This window comes from Cloeon dipterum, chromosome 1, assembly GCF_949628265.1.
Source record: "Cloeon dipterum chromosome 1, ieCloDipt1.1, whole genome shotgun sequence".
Taxonomy (NCBI): Eukaryota; Metazoa; Arthropoda; class Insecta; order Ephemeroptera; family Baetidae; genus Cloeon; species Cloeon dipterum.
The window spans coordinates 25,397,276-25,416,341 of record NC_088786.1 but is presented as its reverse complement, the minus strand read 5'-3'; the positions used below and the strand labels follow the sequence as shown (position 1 = coordinate 25,416,341).

At 42.1% G+C, this 19,066-nt stretch overlaps 5 protein-coding genes across 5 annotated transcripts; 3 read left to right on the top strand and 2 right to left on the bottom strand.

Annotated features, from left to right (window-relative positions):
- The first annotated feature begins 306 nt into the window (after positions 1-306).
- On the top strand, positions 307-11,487 carry Notum (palmitoleoyl-protein carboxylesterase notum). Its single transcript, XM_065496777.1, has 13 exons — positions 307-662; positions 7,333-7,482; positions 7,691-7,779; positions 8,089-8,141; positions 8,213-8,308; positions 8,540-8,600; positions 8,818-9,030; positions 9,097-9,401; positions 9,520-9,658; positions 9,716-9,916; positions 9,971-10,224; positions 10,275-10,439; positions 10,497-11,487. Exons 1-13 carry the CDS (start codon positions 660-662, stop codon positions 10,640-10,642), a joined length of 1,875 nt encoding a protein of 624 aa, XP_065352849.1. The 5' UTR covers positions 307-659; the 3' UTR covers positions 10,643-11,487.
- Positions 11,488-11,908: 421 nt separating this feature from the next.
- On the top strand, positions 11,909-14,811 carry bora (aurora kinase A activator-like protein bora). The gene is made up of 8 exons (XM_065497472.1): positions 11,909-12,066; positions 12,718-13,138; positions 13,195-13,325; positions 13,373-13,470; positions 13,521-13,600; positions 13,651-13,803; positions 13,866-13,977; positions 14,315-14,811. Exons 2-8 carry the CDS (start codon positions 12,728-12,730, stop codon positions 14,602-14,604), a joined length of 1,275 nt encoding a protein of 424 aa, XP_065353544.1. The 5' UTR covers positions 11,909-12,066; positions 12,718-12,727; the 3' UTR covers positions 14,605-14,811.
- Positions 14,812-15,264: 453 nt separating this feature from the next.
- Positions 15,265-16,386, bottom strand: Sod1 (Superoxide dismutase 1). Its single transcript, XM_065497475.1, has 3 exons — positions 16,221-16,386; positions 15,846-15,942; positions 15,265-15,778 (listed from the first exon to the last, which is right to left on the bottom strand). Exons 1-3 carry the CDS (start codon positions 16,287-16,289, stop codon positions 15,480-15,482), a joined length of 465 nt encoding a protein of 154 aa, XP_065353547.1. The 5' UTR covers positions 16,290-16,386; the 3' UTR covers positions 15,265-15,479.
- Positions 16,387-16,447: 61 nt separating this feature from the next.
- AIMP1 (aaRS-interacting multifunctional protein 1) lies at positions 16,448-17,944 on the top strand. Its single transcript, XM_065497473.1, has 4 exons — positions 16,448-16,689; positions 16,806-16,961; positions 17,152-17,362; positions 17,424-17,944. The coding sequence occupies exons 1-4, from the start codon at positions 16,603-16,605 to the stop codon at positions 17,918-17,920; spliced, it is 951 nt and encodes a 316-aa protein (XP_065353545.1). The 5' UTR covers positions 16,448-16,602; the 3' UTR covers positions 17,921-17,944.
- IscU (Iron-sulfur cluster assembly enzyme) lies at positions 17,932-19,036 on the bottom strand. Its single transcript, XM_065497476.1, has 4 exons — positions 18,877-19,036; positions 18,468-18,692; positions 18,329-18,407; positions 17,932-18,263 (listed from the first exon to the last, which is right to left on the bottom strand). The coding sequence occupies exons 1-4, from the start codon at positions 18,967-18,969 to the stop codon at positions 18,199-18,201; spliced, it is 462 nt and encodes a 153-aa protein (XP_065353548.1). The 5' UTR covers positions 18,970-19,036; the 3' UTR covers positions 17,932-18,198.
- Between the last annotated feature and the right edge of the window lie 30 nt (positions 19,037-19,066).

Sequence of the window (19,066 nt, the reverse complement as noted above, 5' to 3'; positions counted from 1 at the left end):
TGACGTGGACTGCAGGTACAAGGGGTTTAAGGAGTCACTAGATAGAATAAGGGATGAGCGTTATTGTAAGGACGGAGGATTACAAGACATAAGACACCTTTTCATCCTGTGAGAGCACAAAAGAGAAACCATGCAGCAACCTTTGAGCCACGGCAGCAGCGGCGGCAATAACAAGAGAGCGAGAGAGCGAGAGAGAGAGAGAGAGAGAGAGAGAGAGAGAGAGAGAGAGAGAGAGAGAGAGAGAGAGAGAGAGAGAGAGAGAGAGAGAGAGAAGGGATGCGTGTAGTAGAGTGGCAGGAGCTGCCGTAGTGAAGGAAGGAACGAAGAGGGAATCAGTCAGTCGGTAGTAGAGTTGCGCCGCGCTCGCACGTTGCCCCAGCGAGCGCCTTAGCTAGACAGCCAGCCTGCGTGCGTGAGTTGCGAAGTTCAAATTCGGTCAAATGAGTGTGACACCCTCGGCCCGCGCATGGACACCTGCGAAATGCACAAATAGCGGCCTCGGGACCACTCTACCGGACGATCGCGAGTGAAATTTCGTCTCAACCGCCCTCCAATTGATCGTAATCAGCGCGGTACCACCACAGGTCGCCAACATTTCCCCATCCAGGAGGATCGTGTTTTTTTCGTCCGCGTGCTTGTGTGTGTTGATTTTTGTAATAATGGTGAGTATCTCTCTTAATTCTCTTTCATCTTGACCCGCGATCGCTATTTTGTTTTGTTTTATTTTTGGACGCGCGCGCGGTGACACATGTGGCGAAAACGCAGTTGCTCTCGTCGTTATTCTTCATACTTGTGCAGCATCGCTTGCGTGACTCGCATGCCTTATCCATTTTTGTTGGCCACCACCTTTTAATAAAATCATAAAAAAATCTATGCGGAGAGCTGCTTTTTATCGTGCGCGCACACCACGAGCATATTGCGCGAGCGGGGACATTTTCCAAATTCCGCGGGTGACAACTCATTTAAAATATTTCGACGGCGCGCTAGAATTTTAATCGGCGGTGATTCTGCACGGATGTAAACAAGCGAAGATTCCTAAGATGTCACGTGTGCGCGCGCGAGAGCCGAGCGAAAGAAGAAAGAAAGGAAGAGACGAGAGCGCGAGATAAAGCCGCCGAAAGTCGTGTCGGACGCGTCGTGCACGTACGTGCGTGGCTGCGGCTGTTCCTCGTCGAAATCAAACAAAATTAAAAGGGAGGCCCAATCAAATCTAGTAAAAAGCTATTAGCCGAGGACGATAATGGGCCAAAGTGGCCGTTTATGCGCGCATATTATACACTCGCGCGCCGCCGCCGCAGCCGCGTTTGTGTGTATGATAATACTCGCGCGCGCAGTCAGCGAGGAAAGAATAAAAAAGAATGCCCAGAAATCTGGCCTAGCATATCTGACATTTAGAATAATTTTTATTTTGGAGCTGATCTGACTGAGGGTATCCTTTTGAACTATATAATGTTGCCGTGGGGATAATAAACATATGTCGGCAAACTTCAAACGCACCCAACCACACCTAGCCTCAGGCGATCTGAGATTTTTCCTTTGATCCCTGCCGCCAAGAATAAGAAACGAAAAGAAAGAAAAGGATCTCTTTAGTATGGCTGTGGATGCCGCGCGCGATGCCTCTTCCCTCTCTCACTCGCTCTCTCGCAGGCTCTCTCTCTCTCCTCCTCGATTAGTCACTTGGCACCCCCTGTTTAACCCCAAAACGCAGCCCAATGACACTTATATGGACCCGTGCTGATTGAGCCAAATTTATTGCTCCTCTTCTCGATAAATAGCCGCCTGCCTGCTGCTGGTCGCTCTCGCTGTTCTTTTTTATTTCTTCCTGTGTGCTCCTCGCGCGCTGTAGTTTGTTTTTGTGCGACTGCTGTTAAATAAATAGACTCTTCGTTCCTCCTACCTTTCCAGCAGCGGCAGCAGCAAAGCCGCCACCGCCGTCGCTGCCGCAATTGTACACAATTAGATGAGTTTTGAATAAAATGCGGAGAGCGAGCCAAGGAGTCGCGCTCACCGCAGTGTTTTATGCCCGTCCGAAAGTGGAGCACTCAGCTGCATTTTTTGTTTACCTTGTAAACACTCACGTACACCGGCTTTAAAAGTTTTAAGCTGCTGGAGAACCGTCGCCTTTTGTCGAGGTTTTTTGCCCGCGCTGAGCCTTTGCCACGCCGCAGTGAATTTCGGTTTTGACCGACTCGAGAAAAATAGAAACGGCCGATACTTTTCCGCTCCCGCTCCGAGTGCGGACTACTTTGAGCCAATTATAATTTTTGAAATATCACGGCCCTTAGCAGTTTTATATCTCGACTAAATCCGACGCATTGTTCTGCTCCGCGAGGAATGCCCATTGTGTCTTTGCTGTCGGGGCAGATTTGAGGAAGGCGCCAGCAAGATCGGCCGAGATATTTCCAAAACAATGATTACACCCACGGACCGCGCGGGCACATCATCTGCTGCATGCGTGTCCGGTCGGCGCCAATTCCGGCCGTCGAGCCAATCATATTAGCACGCCATCAGCGGGACACAGTTTTGGCTCATTAAAGTGCAATCAGTCACGTGATCAAAAGGCAATTACGCACAGCACACGGAGCGGGTCAATGGCGCGCAAATAATAACGCGCGCCAGCCCGGCGTGGGCACGCACACATTGATCAACGCCGCCGCCTCTCATCAGAGCGCAAGATTTATGACCATCACTTGCATTCAGCAGATTTCTCTTGTCAACAGTTATCCTCATTTGCATAACAGCCCGGCCTGTGCTGCTGGCCGGCCGGCAGGGAGATGGCTAATTTTGAAATCCACGACCCGCGTGCCTAATGACTTAACAGCCAATTAATAACACACTCTTCGCGCCTCGGTTTCATTTTGCCGTCACGTTGATACGCATTATTTTTTAATGGGCAAAAATTGGGACACTCTGCATTTAAGCCGCGCGTTTAATACTATATTATATGTACGTTACCTGTGGGTTGCAGCCATAAACGCCGTCCTAAATATGAGCGACAAATAGATTAGCGCTCGAACCATGTTTGGAGAATCCAGAAATTGTTATACATCATGCGCTGCACTGCTTGGTGTACTCCCTCGGGTTCAGCATTTCGTGGGCGTTAAGGCGTTCATCAGAAGGAATAACTTAAATGAAAATTAGAAAGTTCAGTGATCCTCAAACAAAGGCAAAGGCGCGGGTTATTCAATCAATCATTTCTGAAGAATAAATTTCATCCGCGATATTGTGTCGCTTGGGAGCGCTCAACAAAATTTGGCTGTGTTTAATTATTTGCTGAATTTTCATAATATTTTGAATATTTTAAAGTAATATAAAAATCGAATTTTACCCGCATGTATATATATGTTGCTGGGAGGTAATAAGGGGCATTAGAAAATGTAAGGCCAGAAAAAGAAGAATTAAAAATTGAGCCAAGATATTATTCTACACAATCAATCTAGCAAACCTTTTTGCTCTTTATTATATTCTTTCATTGATTGTCATACATTATGGCAATTGAATGGGAACAATTCAGATATATCTAAAAAATTTGTTTTTATTTATTAATTATTAATATTTACTCTCACACTTTGTTATAAACACATTAATTTTATTATCACAAGTCAAATACAAATAAAAATCATGTGAGGAAGGGTGACACTTCAGGAAAGCAGGCGAGTTAAGACCCTGCCCTGGAGGACAAAGCCAAAGTGAGCCCAGACTAATAAAAATTTAACATTTTAAAATAAATATTTGTTTAGGCCACCTGTATACTTAAAAAATGAAATAGCCCATGGAAGTGAACACCTGCTGTCAGTATATAAGGTATTGGGCAGCTCGATAAAATCAAATACGGCCAAACTAAACGTAGTGCTCTAAAAAAATTTCATCAGAACTCCTGACAGAAATGCTATAAACACACTTTTGCGGCTGCTGTTGGGATTGTGAGCTCTGCGGTTCCACAGAAGCGCAGCAATCAAAATTATTTCCCAACAACGCCTAGCTCGATCTCGCATTAGAATCAATTTAGGCTTCGCTGCCACGCACACTCACACACATAAATCCGGCGGCGGCAGCCCAGGCCATATAAATAAGAGTATATAATTGGCATCAAGGGTGAGATCGAGAGAATTTGTTAAAAAAATATAAAGCGGATTCGGTCGCGCTCCTTAATTGGAGGGATGCTGTATCAATTGCCTGCGTGAAAAAAAAGTCAGGCGCGCGGCTAGTTTTTTTTCCAAAAAAAAACAATTCAGGTAGCTTTTGGGAGCTGGATGATTATTTTTGAATTATGCATTTTACCTGCAGCGGCGGCAAAAGTAGCGGCGGGCGAGATTCCCATGATTTAACACCTGCATTGGTCATTAGACCCCTCCACCGCGCGCGGTTCTCGCTCTTTCGTGTGTGTGTCATAGTATTATACATATAAATATATGAATGGTGCGCGCGTTAAGACACATTCGAGGCGGCCTTTCTTCAAAGACCGGTAGCCCAAGAGCGAGTGAGCGGTTCGTGGCGCTGCTCCGTGTTCGTGACACAGCCCCTCTCCTTTGCGCTATATTTCATTTCAATTATGGATTACGTCACCTTTTGATCATTACACACACACTCGCCGTACGAAATGCGTGTTCCTCCCATCGCGCCGATTAATTAATTTGGCCCATTGTGCTTTTCGAATGAGGAAACAAAACACGTCGTAGTGGGTCTGGCCGGCTGCTGCCGCTTTTGTCTCGTTCCGCACATTTTTTAACCGAGATGCTTTTCATTGTGATTCGCGCTGCCGCTGCCACCGGCCCAAATTTTGAAGCGTAGCGGCTGCTGCTGACACTTTTCCAACTCCGATGCCTCTCGCCCGCGAATATTGGCCCATTGTCCGCGCGGCTTGTGCGTGCGGGAAATTAATTACGAGCGCGAAAAAATCAAAGGCACCGCACGCCAAATCGTCCTCGAGCGTGTATTCCCTGGTTCTCGTCGATAATTGGAAGCCTCTCCTGCCTTGTTAGGAAGTTTTTTATATTTGATTTTGTTTTTTGAGAAAATTACTTTCGGCGAGAAATTCTAAAATATATGAATTTTGGAAGAGAAGTGCTTATTATTAAACGGCCGATTGTATAGCTTTGTCGTCGAGCGGGACGCATTTCCAATTTCACAGCAATTTCATTTCCTCTCGCCTCCTTTTGCCAAAATAATACCCGCGCAGTGCAAAGGCCTTATTCCTTATTTCTCTCTTGACTGAGCAGAAATCAGTTGAGAGCGAAAGGTAACTCGAGCATCGCGCCTTTAATTAATTTCCATCGCAACAACAAACTTTCCGCTATACCAGAGGAGAGCCGGATTAGATATATATAGCAAAACTTATCAACGCTGCTTTTCCAGCGGAAATGTTGCCCATTAATAAACTCAGAAACGTGCTTTCCAATTTGTTTTGCTCTTCGTCGGCTTGCACTGGCACCGCCGAAGTTTAATTAATTCCGGTGAAGTGGAATGATTGGCCTCGTGCTACACAGCAGCTCTTTACTTACGAGAACATTTAGTTACCAGATTTATTGAAAAGTGCTTTTTAGAATGACTCAGATTCAATATCAATACAGAGGTATTTTCATCTTTAAAAAGGCAAATATGATTGGATAGAAAATTGATTTTCTCGTTCGCAGAGCGAAAATGGTCAAAATGTTGTAGAAACTATTTAGAGCGCTGCAGCGCCCGGCCTGCTGCCGTTGCCGTTGCCGCTGGAAATTGTGTTGCGGCGTGTTTTTATTATGATTGTGGCAATAATTGAGTTCAATGCCATCGAGGTGTCGTACAGGCCATATTAACCAAGAATGTCCTTGATGCCGGCAAAGAACAAAGGCTCTGGTCAAATCAGCTGTCGACCCGCTGCCCACCTAGAGTGAGATCGTGAAATCGCTGATTGCCAACAACATTTCGCGAGTAACTCAAGACGACGACTGATGAAGCAGCGCGTAGGAAAAAATCGCTGCGGCGGCGGCGGCGGAGGCTGCGAAGCAACGGGCAAGCGAGAGAATTTCATGTGTGTAGCACACAAGCCTCTGGTTTCTTTTGAGGCGCCGCACTCCAATCACTCACTTAAATAGCTTTCTTATTACATAAAAACGAGTCCGCGCGCGGCCTGTGCCACGCTGCTCTTGTATAAATATCTGCGCGCTGCGCTCTCGCCGAGAAAAGTTGCTACGCAGTCGGCACCACGTGACCAATTTGTATTCCCCATTAATTGATTTTCTCTTGCCAATTTTATTGCGCTTTTAGTGGCAGCCCGCAATACATACATATCCGTGTATCGGGCGGCGTGCGGGAATGTTTTACATTAGTTTTTATTGGCGGTTTTTGCTATCTGTTTACCATCGCGAGGAAGCTTTTGCGGAAATCGCGTGGTAGCGGCAGCGGATAAAAATGTTGCCGCTTAAACGGCCGTGTCACTGCGCGGCTACGCTATTTTGTATTCACACTTCTGTCGGGCGGCGTTTTTGATCTTTGTGGCACACTTTCTGCTTGATGGAAAATGTTCGTTCGCCTTCGTTCTCCGCGATAAAAGTGCGTGCCTCGGATTTGCTGCTGCTGGAAAATGGCGATTTTACCTGCTGTTAAAATCATAAATGGAATTTGTACCGGCACCTGAAACATTTTTAACTGCGCGCCGGCTCTAGAAGTCGCACTAATGCTTTTTTATCTGCGCGGGCACCGTCGAAATTAAACTCGCTGTGACTCCTTTTACATTCCAGCAGCCGCCTGCTAAGAGCCAAATTGAAATCTAGTTGGCGCACCGTTTGAAAGACCACTGCTTATTTTCTCTTGCACGTGATTTATTATAACGCTCCGTATTTGTCTTAAGCTTTTCTCGGCCGGAACCAACGTCGAGAAGCGCGGTGCGGCACGGATATACATATAAAAGGGTTCATCTTAAGCGGAATTCAATTTACTAATTTTTGGAACAGTATTATCTCAGAGCGGTGCTCGATTTCGAAAAAGGAACCTGTTGTGCCGATCATTATTTTTGTGAGCTATATTAAAAAGATATTATACCCATCATCATTATCTTTTACGTCTTCCTTAATGATCTTCCGCGTATGAGAGTGAGAGACGACTACGTCGAGAGCTTTTTCATTGTAAAAGCTATTAAAAACACAAAAGGATGCGCCTCTCGCGTTTCTCGGTAAAATATAACACTTTCTGAAGGATTTACACGCATGTACGTGCCTATTAATCCCCACCGCTCGTACATATTTGCATCAACGCCTGCGTGTATTGTATGCTCGAAAATTAGCTCATTAGTATTCCGCTCGCTAGTAATTTTCAGTACATGCTCGCAACACCTGTATCTTTTCTATGTTGCAGTGCGTTCGGTTCTATTCCTGGCTGATGGTGGCGTTGGCACTCATGATGTCTTCAGGACAGGCTGAAGACGTATCTGGGTTGAGTACTAACAAGGTGGTCACGGATCCTCTCGACTTTAGTCCCGTTTTCAATGAAAACACATTGCTAAGGGTAAGTGTATAATAAAAATCCATTTGCTTGCATAAGTAAATTTACAAAAATTCTCAGTCAATAGGCTGATTGATGATAAATGAACAAGTATAGTAATGAATCTCTAAAGTTTCCATTGTTTCACTTGACGATAACGAGCACTTCTTTAATGCGAATGAATTCCTTCCTCGCGGCAGGTGCTTTGAAAAGGTCTATGTTTGTTTTTCAGAGCCAGTTCGATCCTGATTATAGTCTAGGAATGCGCCGTGTTAATCTGACTGACCGGAGAGTAACCTGCAATGACGGGTCGCCTGCAGGGTGAGTTAATGCTTTTTGTTATTAATGACAGCGGCGGTAAAAAATAAAGAAACACCCTCTCTGGAGATATTTGTCCTCTTGGTGATAAATATTGTGAAACGCATGAAATTTTTATTGAAAGAGCGGTTTTTCAAAGGGCAGTTGCAGGGTGGTCTTCAAAGGCAAACAAACGAGCTGCCTCCACAAAAAAAATAAATAAAATAAAACGCGTGCGATGATGAAGCAATCAGAAATTGCCACTCTCACGCTATTTTTGGGAAGTTCATTCAAAAGAAGATTGATGACAACGCTCTTTGTTGGTTTTTCTAGCTACTACATCAGAAAAACTCCAGGGAGCAGAAGATGGATCATATTCCTGGAAGGTAATATCAAGACAAATTTTAAATATTAAGATTTCTTTTTCAATAGGGATGTTTGTTCATTTCCTCTTCAGGTGGCTATTATTGCTCCGATTATGCCTCTTGTGTTTACCGGTGGGAGAAGTCACCATACCTCATGAGCTCGAAAAATTGGACTGATATTCGGCATGGTAAAGATATAAATTTTATTGGTACACACACACGCCACATCACGCTCATACATAATATTCATTTCCAAGTGCCGCGTGTCAATATTGACTTGAGCCAGCTACTGAATTTAAATACTCTCCTTGTTTAAAAAGCTGCGCGCGCGGCACTTTGATGTTGGCTCCGCTCTCTTATAGCTGAGAGAGCAGGGATCTGAATTAATGTGGTTCACTTGATCCCTTTTTTTATTGCAGTTGGAGGAATATTGTCGCCAAACTCGGACGAGAATCCCTACTGGTGGAATTCCAATCACGTGTAAGTTCCTGCATCGCTCGTTAATAATAAATCTTTTTCCGTGCATGAACGCTCACAATGTTTTGATTGAAGTTTCCTGCTATGTTCAAAGACCCTTTAAGTCGCTCACGTGCATTGTAATTCAGCAAGAGTTTTTCCTAGTAATTTTTTGCTCGTGAAAATATGCACCTGATAGATGTGTCGTGGCGTAAATAAAATCCACGCTCAAATTTTTTAGGTTGGTTCCCTACTGCTCAAGTGATTCGTGGAGTGGCGCTACAGGTCCTGATCCTGGCGCTTCGGGTTATCCTTGGAAGTTGCGCTTTAACTTCACTTCAGATAACTTCTCCAGATTATCCTTCATGGGTTCCTACATAGTCAGTCAGGTGGTCAGCGACCTCCTTCCTCGGGGGCTCACTAGCGGAACCAAACTCATTTTGGCAGGCAGCAGGTAAAGACACTTTTGATGCTTTTTTTTCTTACAGCGTTATTAATGGTTATTGTGATGTGTGGACAGTGCCGGCGGGATTGGAGTCATGCTTAATTTGGACAGAGTGGCAGATTTTCTGCGCGAATCCGCTCCAAGACTGGATGTGAGGGGCCTGTCTGACTCAGGATGGTTCATCGACAGGGCCCCCTTCCCCAACTCACCCGATTCAGAGTGCAGGGAACAGGGAACATGCAAGGCCGGCCCAGCCACAATGGTCATTCAAAGAGCGATGAACTTCTGGGATGCCCAAGTGCCAGAAAACTGTGCCCTTCAACACCCACACGAAAAATGGAGGTGCTTCTTTGGCCAGTCTGTCTACCCATCGATAAAAAGTAAGTTTCTCAAAGTAATATGATTATTACCAACTGACGTTGGTGATAATAATAAATAACCTGATTTAAAGCAGGAACTTCCCATGAATTGGTGTTAATTGTGCTATTTTGGCGTCAGCGCCACTATTTATTTTCCAGTGGCTCTTTGACGAGGTTCAAATTGCTGCTGATAATGTCGGACCTCCTACCACAAGGAAGCAATGGAATTACATCTATGCGATGGGGCAAAGCCTCCGCAAATCGATGCAAAATGTCACGTAAGCCCATACAGAAAACGTTAATCTGCGACACTTCCTAACTCAAAATCATAACAGGTCTTTCTTTGTGCCACCGTGCATTTCTCACACTGTTCTCACATCCAAAGATTGGAGACACGTGCAAATCAACATGCACAGTCTGCCAGAGGTTCTAGCTTGTTGGGAATTGCAACTGACGGATAAGGTCGCCAACAAGCACTTATTCAGCCCCCTGAAAAACAAGCATCAACCCAGGCACAGACATGGCGTCCCCCGCAAGTAATTTATTTATTTGTGTAAAACCAGCGTGAGCTGCAATATTTCTAATTCCAGCTCAACCTTGCTGTCGTACATGTTGGCTGACCAACCAGCGGAAACTAGGAAGATTGTGACTAGGACCAACGTAGATCTTTCCAATAGGCGTATCAAGGGAAAAAAGAATCGGTGCAAGCGGAATCGAAAAAACAAGGAAAAAGATGAGCAGGACGGAAACGGGAACGGTCGAAAAGGCGAAAGACGGTGTCAAAACAAGAATAAGAAAAATAGGGACAATAAACGTGACAAGCTCAATCAACGAAATAATGGAGGTTTGTGCTAGTCCTATGCATCTGAACGTGTTATTAAATTCAAAATTTAGGAAAAAAGAGAAAGGACCAAGGCAAGAATAGCAAGCGAGACCTTAACTACAATAACAGACGAGGACACAGGTCGCTGAATGGTCAATGCAAGTTTCGAGATTTCCAGAGCTGCAGCTGGCCCCAGTGCAGTCTCACATGTCCAAAGTTGTACAACCCGTACACAGGTAACATTTTATATTGGAGTGGGGAAAATAGATAATCATTTCCACCTGATTTTCTAGGAGAAGGGATTGATTTTCTCGATCTGCTAAAGTCATTCGGCATGAGTATGGACACCATGCTCAATGCGTTTGGAGTCGACGAGGACACCCTTCATAATATGGAACACAAAGACCTTCTCAACATGTTGACCCAAAAGGAAAAATGAGATGCCATAGTTGATTGTTGTCCACCAAATTAAATGAAGTACTTAAAAGTCGTCGAAAAAAACTGGTAAATTAGTCATACGAAATTTAGGATATTTCATTGTATACTCAAAATTACATTAAAAATACTCACTAGGCAATGCGCATATCTAGGCCAGGACATTAGGTATAATTTTTGTAGAAATGAGAAACATCTTGTTCTCTGCAGTCGTAAACATTAGGGCAGCTGTTTCAGTTTTATATTATTTAAACAACCAAAGGTGTGATTATTATTTATTCATCTTCTATTCTCTAGAAATATGGAATTTCATTTATTTTTGTATAAAATTCAATCTTTTTAATTTTAGAAGCGAGTCCCTGAAAAATGTGATACATCAACTCGAGGAAAATTATGGCAGGGCTCTCATTTTTATATCGCAGATATCTGGTGTAGTTTTAAACAACAGCGCTAATTTATGTCCAATGATTGAAGCTGTAAGCCGTATTTAACATAATTTTAAGAATTTCATCACCTACCTCCATGTGTAATCTTTGAGGGATTATGCATCTCAGAGAAGTACAAAAGCTGTTGCAACCCACACATTTAATTTGTAATGTATATGTAAAGTGTGTCTGTAACACAGTGCGAGTTACAATTTCGATACTGTGCGTGTGTGCATTGTTTAGTTTCAAGTTAAAAATAACTTACGACGATGAAAAAATATATATTTGAAAATCACAAGATGTTCAATTATTTCCAAATTCCATTCTATATATCAATTGATCAATAATTGAAGATACTAGCTGTCACCAATTCTTAACTGAGAAGAGATCAAAATCAAAGATGTAATGAATCAGCACACCACAAGAATAAAGAAATGGAAGAAAAAAATGAACTTGTATTGGAAAACCTTAGTTTTAATTTTTCCTAGTTTTTAAAAAACAAAATATTATATTGAAATTATCGAAAGAAATTAAAAAATAAAAATCAAGCTCTTATTTGTTGTCATGATAATCGCTAGGTGAAAGTAATCATTCATTAAATTTTGAAGGTATTTCTTGTGCTTTAAAGATCATTAAATTGAGCCAGAGAACTTGCAAAAAATGGACAAATTGTCCAATTTGATGCCGCACGTCCTTCCAACCATGTAAATTCCATGAATCAACACAAAGCACGAGATGTGATCTTTTCGCGGGCTGTCGAGCCAAAATTGAGTTCGTTACAGGTCTCATCTCCACTCCGCCAATCAGTGATTCGTATCCAGAAACGACCAACAGAACTACTCGCGACTGGGAGTAGTGGGAGGTGTGCTGTGCTGCCTGCTGGTAATGTCAATGTGCCTGCTACTCTGCTAAAGCTATAAAAGCTAAACCGACTCCCAACTGACTGACTAGAACTAAGATAATTTGGTTTTTCGTTTCAGATTTGTGCTTGGCAGTCGTAACGGTAAGAAATGAAAGATTCATGACAGTTCGCAACTTTTGAGGCCCAATTTAAGCCTCCTCCTTTCATGATATCTTCGCAAATTCCTGAATGATCGCCAGATATTATATATTATGTAAACAAACAGCTTCAGTGCTCGGCGCCCAAAGTCAACGGCTATCCGCCGATTTTAAAATTGAAATATGCAATATTTTCTTTCGTCACTTGACTTACTTTTCAAATAATGCATCGTTTTAGTTTGTGAAACTCATTGTTGCATTTTAAACAATCGCTCTCTTTCAAATGCAAGGCTGGAAAAGTTTGGGTTTGATTGGCATTTGAAATATTTTTGGACCAGTTTATTCCACACTACACTCGAATATTTGGAATTTTCTTTCTCTTTCTTGTTAACTTCATTCCATTTCATGCAGGCCCATATATTTTTGCTGTACAAAAGCTTTACATTTTACAATATTATATATTAAAAAGCTAAAAGCATCAAAGCTAAATAAAATAAAGCAATTAATATATATTTAAACAGCGCATTAAGCCTTTTTAATATAAAAAAATATACATAATATCATGAGTGTAAGGTGAAAAATATAAGCGTTATCATTCAATTAATTTTTTGAAAAAATTTGTTCACTTAATTTAAGTGAATAAAAAAAATTTCAGAGGGACAAAGATGCTTAGCTCAGCCTTAGTGAAGAGGACAATGAGTCCTAACAAGCCTGTTGGCATAGTTCGACAGCATAGGGCCTTAGAAGATATAAGCAACTTTGAATGTGTGCTGCCAAAGATTCAAGAGGAAAATGGTTGTGATGAGATGGGAACAAGAGGACGTGCAATGGAAACCACACCTAGCAGTAGAACAACGTATTGTCAGACGCCTACTTCTAAAAACACCAAAACCTCTGATGCTCACAAACCTACCAGTTCAACACCCTTATCATCTCGACGACAGCCCACACCAAAAACCCCCAAGGTCATCCCGCGCAATCCATTTTGCACTGATGCTGATGTATCTAGGTTGCAATTGCCGATCTGGAGTCCTAATGTGTTCAATACCGTTGTAAGTCCAACCAAGAGCCTTGATGTAAGTTCATATTAATAGTGAGAAAGAAAACAAGCCTCACAACTACTCTTTTTAAGGGTGATAATTTTGACTGGCCCATTGAAGATATTTCTCGGATGAAGCCAGTATTAATAGATGAAGACCCTGAGCACCTAATCCCTCGTGAAGACCCAGAAACTGAGTCTAAAATTGAGAATGCTCTGGCCACGTAATTTTCATCTATTCAACCTTTAAGTTTTTACGCTTCAAATTTAGGTTTTGGAACGGAGAGACGCAAATCGTGCCCAGTCCTTGGCAAGAGAATGGGAAAGTAGTCAAATACGCAAAAACTTTCTCTGCTGCATGCAAGGATGGTAAATAGGTGAATAATTTGTTTTGACGTTTCCTAATCATTTTCATTCAGCGGCATCTCAAACAATGCTCACTCTGCCTCCAATTTTGCCTCCTGATTTGGAAAACGCACTGATGCCATATCTTAACAGAGTAAGTGATTTTCTTGATATGACAGAATATTTTCTAATTGCCTCTTCCAGGATTCAGGGATTCTTGTTAGTCCAGAGTCTATGCTGGAAGTACATAATGAGAGTAATGAATCATTTTCTTCGTCTCTTTCTCAATGTGGACTCAGGAGAAAGCTCTCATTCATGATGGAGGATAATACAAATTGCCCCTCAAGCCCGATTGTGGTAAATACATTTTCTGGGATCTTGCGTATTGCCAAAAATGCAACAATCTCTCAAAATTTCAGAGCATGGCAACCTCTAAAGGGCTATTATCTAGAACTGACAAGGACTCCAGTGTCCTTCGATCTCCAACAATGTCTCCAATCAAAAGCTTGTCTGCCAGTCAGGAAGAGAGAGGTATGTTTTTTGTGGCACCTGAGCTGAATGAAATGAAAGTCACTAGTTCACTAAGAAAGCGCCTGAAAAAATGTGGTTGAAAATTTTTTAAATAATATTCTAAACAGCCTCGAAAGTTCTCACAATCATAAAGTTAAGTTTATAATTTGCTTTAAATTGAGAATCTAGAAACTCACTTTCTTTGAAAGGTAACTAGTTGAAAAAAATTGAAGAAAAACGCCTTCAAAATAGAGGCAAACGATGTGCAATCTATTCAGTTTTTGGTACTTTCCAATTGATATTATTACGGCAAAATGCTATTTTTGTGTGGTATCAACTTAGAACTTTAATTTTTTAGATGGTAACATGAGCCTTGATCTCGGCGAACAAGTTGCCAACCATCAGTCATATGGAGTTTCGCATTCTGGAGCGTCATTCCAGCCTCTTGTTGCGTTTGATGACCAAACAATGGATAGTCTCGCGCCAGGGCATCTAGGTTTCCAAGGCCAGTCAACAGACCACGGCTACCTTACAGAGACGAGCAGCATCAACTTTGCCCACCACTTCCATAGCCGTCTGCCTGATTACACTCTGCCTTCAGAGCCATGGGTGCCGCACTTGGGTTCATCAACTCCAAGCAGTCACTGATTTTTGCTTTTTGACCACTGCCGTTTTAAGGTAGAGTTTTCTTGTTTCATATCATTTTGATGCTCAATGCTGGGAAAATTAAGCCCTCTAAAAACAAGAGATATATATTGAGCCCTGATGGTTCAAGTGATTCAACTCTTGTTGGAAATGCAATCGACAACATGTCTGTTTAAGAAATGAAAATTATACACATATAATAATCATGAATGGTTTGTGTTTGAGATCACAGCATCAAATCCACCTAAAATAGAATTCTTCATCTCTCAAGTACCTCTTTGATCTAACCAGAAAATGTGTGCCATGTCATATTAACTAATCTGACTTCCTCAATTTATAAATGCTCAGTTGTCCACAAGCTCAGTCACTTCTAAAGAAGTTTGTGGTAGCCATTGGCATAAGTTTGCCATCAGAGAAAATTTTACCTTTAATTGAATTTTGGCATCATTTTTATGCTTTCAACTCAATTTAAGTTACAGGTAAATTGAAACTGAAAAGCAAATCTGTATCAAGGTTTCTCCTAACCATCATCAAAGTGCAATAAAATATCACAGCTCCTGATAAGTGTCATGCTTTGCTTTATGCCATTAACATATTGTATGAACCTAGTTAAACTGTTGGTAACCCTCATGGCCTCCAAAAAGGAATCATCAAAACAAATAGTTTCCTTTTCATCTTTATTTCAGCACAAGAATAATTTTATGTTCCAGTATGATATAAATGATAAAGAAATGAAAAGGCATTAACTGCCAGAGCCTAAGCACTTGGGAATGGTACAGAGATAAAATCATCAAATTTTACTTGGGCCCAATGTTGCTCTGCAACAGATAAAAACCTTGTATCATTGCCGGTTACACAGGGCATCATTGGCAAGAAATTTACACTTTAGCAATGCCAATGACGCCGCAAGCAACTCGGGCGCCCGCATTGCCGGTGGTTGGGCTGAGCTCGTGGCCTCCCTTGCCGAGGTCATCAGGATCGGCGTGAACAACAACAGTTCTGCCAATGATGCTGTGGGCTCCAGAGAGAGAAATCAGACTGTCTGTCAGGTTAATGGCAGCCTTGCCATCATCACCAGCATCCAGGTTTCCCAGGTCACCAACATGACGCTCTTCGTCAGTCGGTCCACCATGCGTTTTGCCGTGAGGGTTGAAATGAGGTCCAGCACTGATGCACCCTTCATAAGTATAGGATAAGCTTTATTTAGAGACATTTTCCTAAAATATTAGTTAAAATGTGCTGACCATTGGTATTGTCTCCAAATTCATGGACATGGAATCCATGCAATCCCTTTGTTAGTCCTGTGACCTCACCAGAAACTTTAACCGGCGCACCTTCACCCTGAAACAAAAAATACGATTACACAATCGAAAAAGTCATTATTGAATAATTTATGAACCGAAAGCTTCAGTGTAAAATTAGAAAACGATTATGTTGCACGTTGTGTTGACACAATACATGTGAAATGTTTTACAATATATTAAATCATAAATTAATCTATCATACAGCACATTGTGCTTCTGGGCACTTCTTACTCAGGTTTTTGAGTCATTGATTATTTGGGGAGTGACGGCCGGACAACCACTTTGTCGAAGTGATTTTCAACAAAAATGACTTACTGTCTGCTCAAAGAAGACCGTCCCCTTCACAACTTCTCCATTCAGCACACATACAGCCTTTGCAGCCATTTTCGGATGATATCTGGAAGAATTTTTTCTGAAAATATCAATAACGAAGAGACCCGGTAGAGTACAAAAGAGAACGAGAGGATTCTATTCTTTTGCACCCGGCACCCGGCACCGACGAGTGCATGCGCAGGATGAGGTCACGTGATCTTTTCCACATGTTCCCAGTACAATACTCTCGCAAAGCAAAAACAAAGCAAAAGCACTGCGGAATTAACTGCATAAATTATTTGCCCCGAATAATAGTTTTAACCAGTTTAACAAATTACTTCTCAAAATTTTTCCCTCGACTTTTCGTTTGCTTAGTATCCTTAGGATGGCATCTCCATCAGCTAGTGTGGTCCAACTATTGGAAAATCGTGCCATCGCTGCAGAGGGCATGATTGCTCATCTACTTCAGCAGGTTTTTTCTCCATTCTTTTTTTTTAATGAAACAATAAACTTTGTGACTTTTTAATTTTTACTTGGTTTTGTATCAATTCTAGGGGTAAATTGATGACGCAAAATTTATTTTTATAGATTGATGAAATCAAGAGACACTGCTCTAATAACGTTAACAACAAAGGAAACACCCAAGCAGCTGAACTTGAAGCGGAAAACATCGCGCTTGCGAAAAAAATTGAGATCTGCAGGAAATCGCTCATTGATTTAGAAGTAAAAAATGGAAAAAAGCAGGTAAATTAAAATGAATAATGAGTGTAATATATGGTAAAGTTACGGTTTCTGCTGGGTTACACATTTCGCCAGTTCTAATGAGAATCCCATGTAAAAGTAGGAGTGGCGAAAACTGTAACTCTGCGGCGAAAACTGTGACTTTTCCATAGGCATCAAAAGCTCAGCACTTTTTTGTACTCATATTTTTAAGGTCCCAATTCCAACTGTTGGCAACACCTCGATTCTGAAGGTTGAAGCTAAAGACCCTCCAGCTTTGCCTAAAGAAAATGCGCAGGAAACCAAGCAGAAGCCTGAGAAGAAGGAGAAAGGCCCCTCTAATGAGCTAAATGCAGCAGATAAACCAAAAGCACCGAAAAAGGAAAAGGCAAAGAAGCCACAGGCACCAAAACAACCTGAAAAAGGTTGATACCCTATCAGCTATATTGTTGATTAGTTACTAATAAAATTTGATTTGCAATTTAGCTGACGACGATGTAACAAGGCTTGATCTGCGGGTTGGCTTGATCACGAAAGCTGAACGGCACCCTGATGCAGATTCTCTTTACCTGGAGACGATTGATGTTGGTACAGGCACTCCGTTAACTGTCGTCAGTGGCCTCGCTGGAAAAGTACCTCTAGAAGACATGCAAAACCGGCTGGTCATTCTGCTTTGCAACCTAAAGCCAGCAAAGATGAGAGGCATCGTGTCCCAGGCCATGGTCATGTGTGCCAGTGAACCTGGAGGCAAAGTGGAAGTGCTGATCCCTCCAGCAGGCGCCGCACCAGGTGACCAAGTTTCCCTGGAAGGAGAGGAGGCTGGGCAACCAGACACCCAGCTCAAGTCCAAAGTGTGGGAGGCAGTGGCTGCTAAGCTGAGAACCAGGCCAGACTTGGTTGCTGGTTTTGATGGAAAGAAGCTGATCGTTCCTGGAAAAGGGGACATCACAACATCCAGTCTAGCTGGCGTGCCCATAAAATAAAATGCTCTGCATTATGGTTTTCAACAGATATTATTTTATTTTTGTTAACATTTAAGATGCGCAGCTTGCCGCGCGGAGATTTCTACTATATTTACAATTTCTCAGAGTCAAATATAGCTCTGTCTCTCTTAATAATAAACGGATACAAAGTTCTTCTCACTTGCAGATGATAATAGTGTAATGCAGGTTGTTAACTTTGCAATTATTCAAACAGGCTCAGTAGAATTCCCTTCTGAATGGACCGTGTTCGTTTAGTCGATGATGAGATTGAGTTATCTTTAAGCTTTCTTCTGTTTAACCTTGTAATCTGACAAAGCCGCCTTGATAGCATCCTCTGCCAGCACTGGAAAAACAATATTAAATTAGCTTCAATTAAGAGGGCAAAGATTGCAATAATTAAATCATTACTTGAGCAATGCAGCTTAACTGGAGGCAGGCATAATTCCCTTGCGATGTCAGTATTCTTCAATTTGGCAGCCTCTTCGACCTAAAACGCAAAATGAATTAATTGCGAAACTAAATTTCCTCATTTAGCCAATTTGATTACCGATTTCCCTTTCACCCACTCTGTTGCCAAGGAACTAGAAGCGATTGCTGAACCGCAGCCAAATGTTTTGAATTTAGCGTCAATGATTTTGCCATTTTCGTCAACTCTAATCTGCAGCTTCATGACATCACCACAGGCTGGTGCTCCAACTAAGCCGGTGCCCACTTGAGAATCGCTCTTGTCCAGCGAGCCAACGTTCCTCGGATTCTCATAGTGATCAATCACCTGGCAGAAGAGACATATGTATATGCATAAAGTCAGAACGTATTAATTTAAAATATCTAAAATATCTGCAATGCGCAATTACGACGTGTTATGTAACCTATTATGCACTTTGTTGAATTCACGTGACAAAAGCGCTCGCATTATTTGCGGTCATAGACAGCGAAAAATTGTTAAATTATCTTACATTCGGATGGTAGAACAGTTGAGGAGCACTGAACGAGGGATTCTTGGTCAAATTAGCCGACAGAGACCGGGAAACCACACGAACCAAAGCCATTGTTCTGCACGTCTGTTTTCTTGTTGTGATTGAGATCGGTCTAGAATGAATGACTAGAAGCGCAGTATAGTAGAGAAGAGAGCAGAGAGATTGTTGT

Excerpts from the sequence above, each read along its gene's own strand:
- Notum (XM_065496777.1), top strand. Across the intron at positions 9,031-9,096 it reads CTCATTTTGGCAGGCAGCAG|TGCCGGCGGGATTGGAGTCA; the intron begins GTAAAGACACTT and ends ATGTGTGGACAG. Across the intron at positions 10,440-10,496 it reads GTTGTACAACCCGTACACAG|GAGAAGGGATTGATTTTCTC; the intron begins GTAACATTTTAT and ends CTGATTTTCTAG.
- bora (XM_065497472.1), top strand. The coding sequence starts at position 12,728 with ATGCTTAGCTCAGCCTTAGTGAAGAGGACAATGAGTCCTAACAAGCCT. Across the intron at positions 13,139-13,194 it reads GTCCAACCAAGAGCCTTGAT|GGTGATAATTTTGACTGGCC; the intron begins GTAAGTTCATAT and ends ACTCTTTTTAAG. Across the intron at positions 13,601-13,650 it reads TGATGCCATATCTTAACAGA|GATTCAGGGATTCTTGTTAG; the intron begins GTAAGTGATTTT and ends TGCCTCTTCCAG.
- Sod1 (XM_065497475.1), bottom strand. The coding sequence starts at position 16,289 with ATGGCTGCAAAGGCTGTATGTGTGCTGAATGGAGAAGTTGTGAAGGGG. Across the intron at positions 15,943-16,220 it reads CGGTCTTCTTTGAGCAGACA|GGTGAAGGTGCGCCGGTTAA; the intron begins GTAAGTCATTTT and ends TTTTTGTTTCAG. Across the intron at positions 15,779-15,845 it reads ATTTGGAGACAATACCAATG|GGTGCATCAGTGCTGGACCT; the intron begins GTCAGCACATTT and ends ATACTTATGAAG.
- AIMP1 (XM_065497473.1), top strand. The coding sequence starts at position 16,603 with ATGGCATCTCCATCAGCTAGTGTGGTCCAACTATTGGAAAATCGTGCC. Across the intron at positions 16,690-16,805 it reads TTGCTCATCTACTTCAGCAG|ATTGATGAAATCAAGAGACA; the intron begins GTTTTTTCTCCA and ends TTATTTTTATAG. Across the intron at positions 16,962-17,151 it reads TAAAAAATGGAAAAAAGCAG|GTCCCAATTCCAACTGTTGG; the intron begins GTAAATTAAAAT and ends CATATTTTTAAG.
- IscU (XM_065497476.1), bottom strand. The coding sequence starts at position 18,969 with ATGGCTTTGGTTCGTGTGGTTTCCCGGTCTCTGTCGGCTAATTTGACC. Across the intron at positions 18,693-18,876 it reads AACTGTTCTACCATCCGAAT|GTGATTGATCACTATGAGAA; the intron begins GTAAGATAATTT and ends CTCTTCTGCCAG. Across the intron at positions 18,408-18,467 it reads AGTGGGTGAAAGGGAAATCG|GTCGAAGAGGCTGCCAAATT; the intron begins GTAATCAAATTG and ends TTTGCGTTTTAG.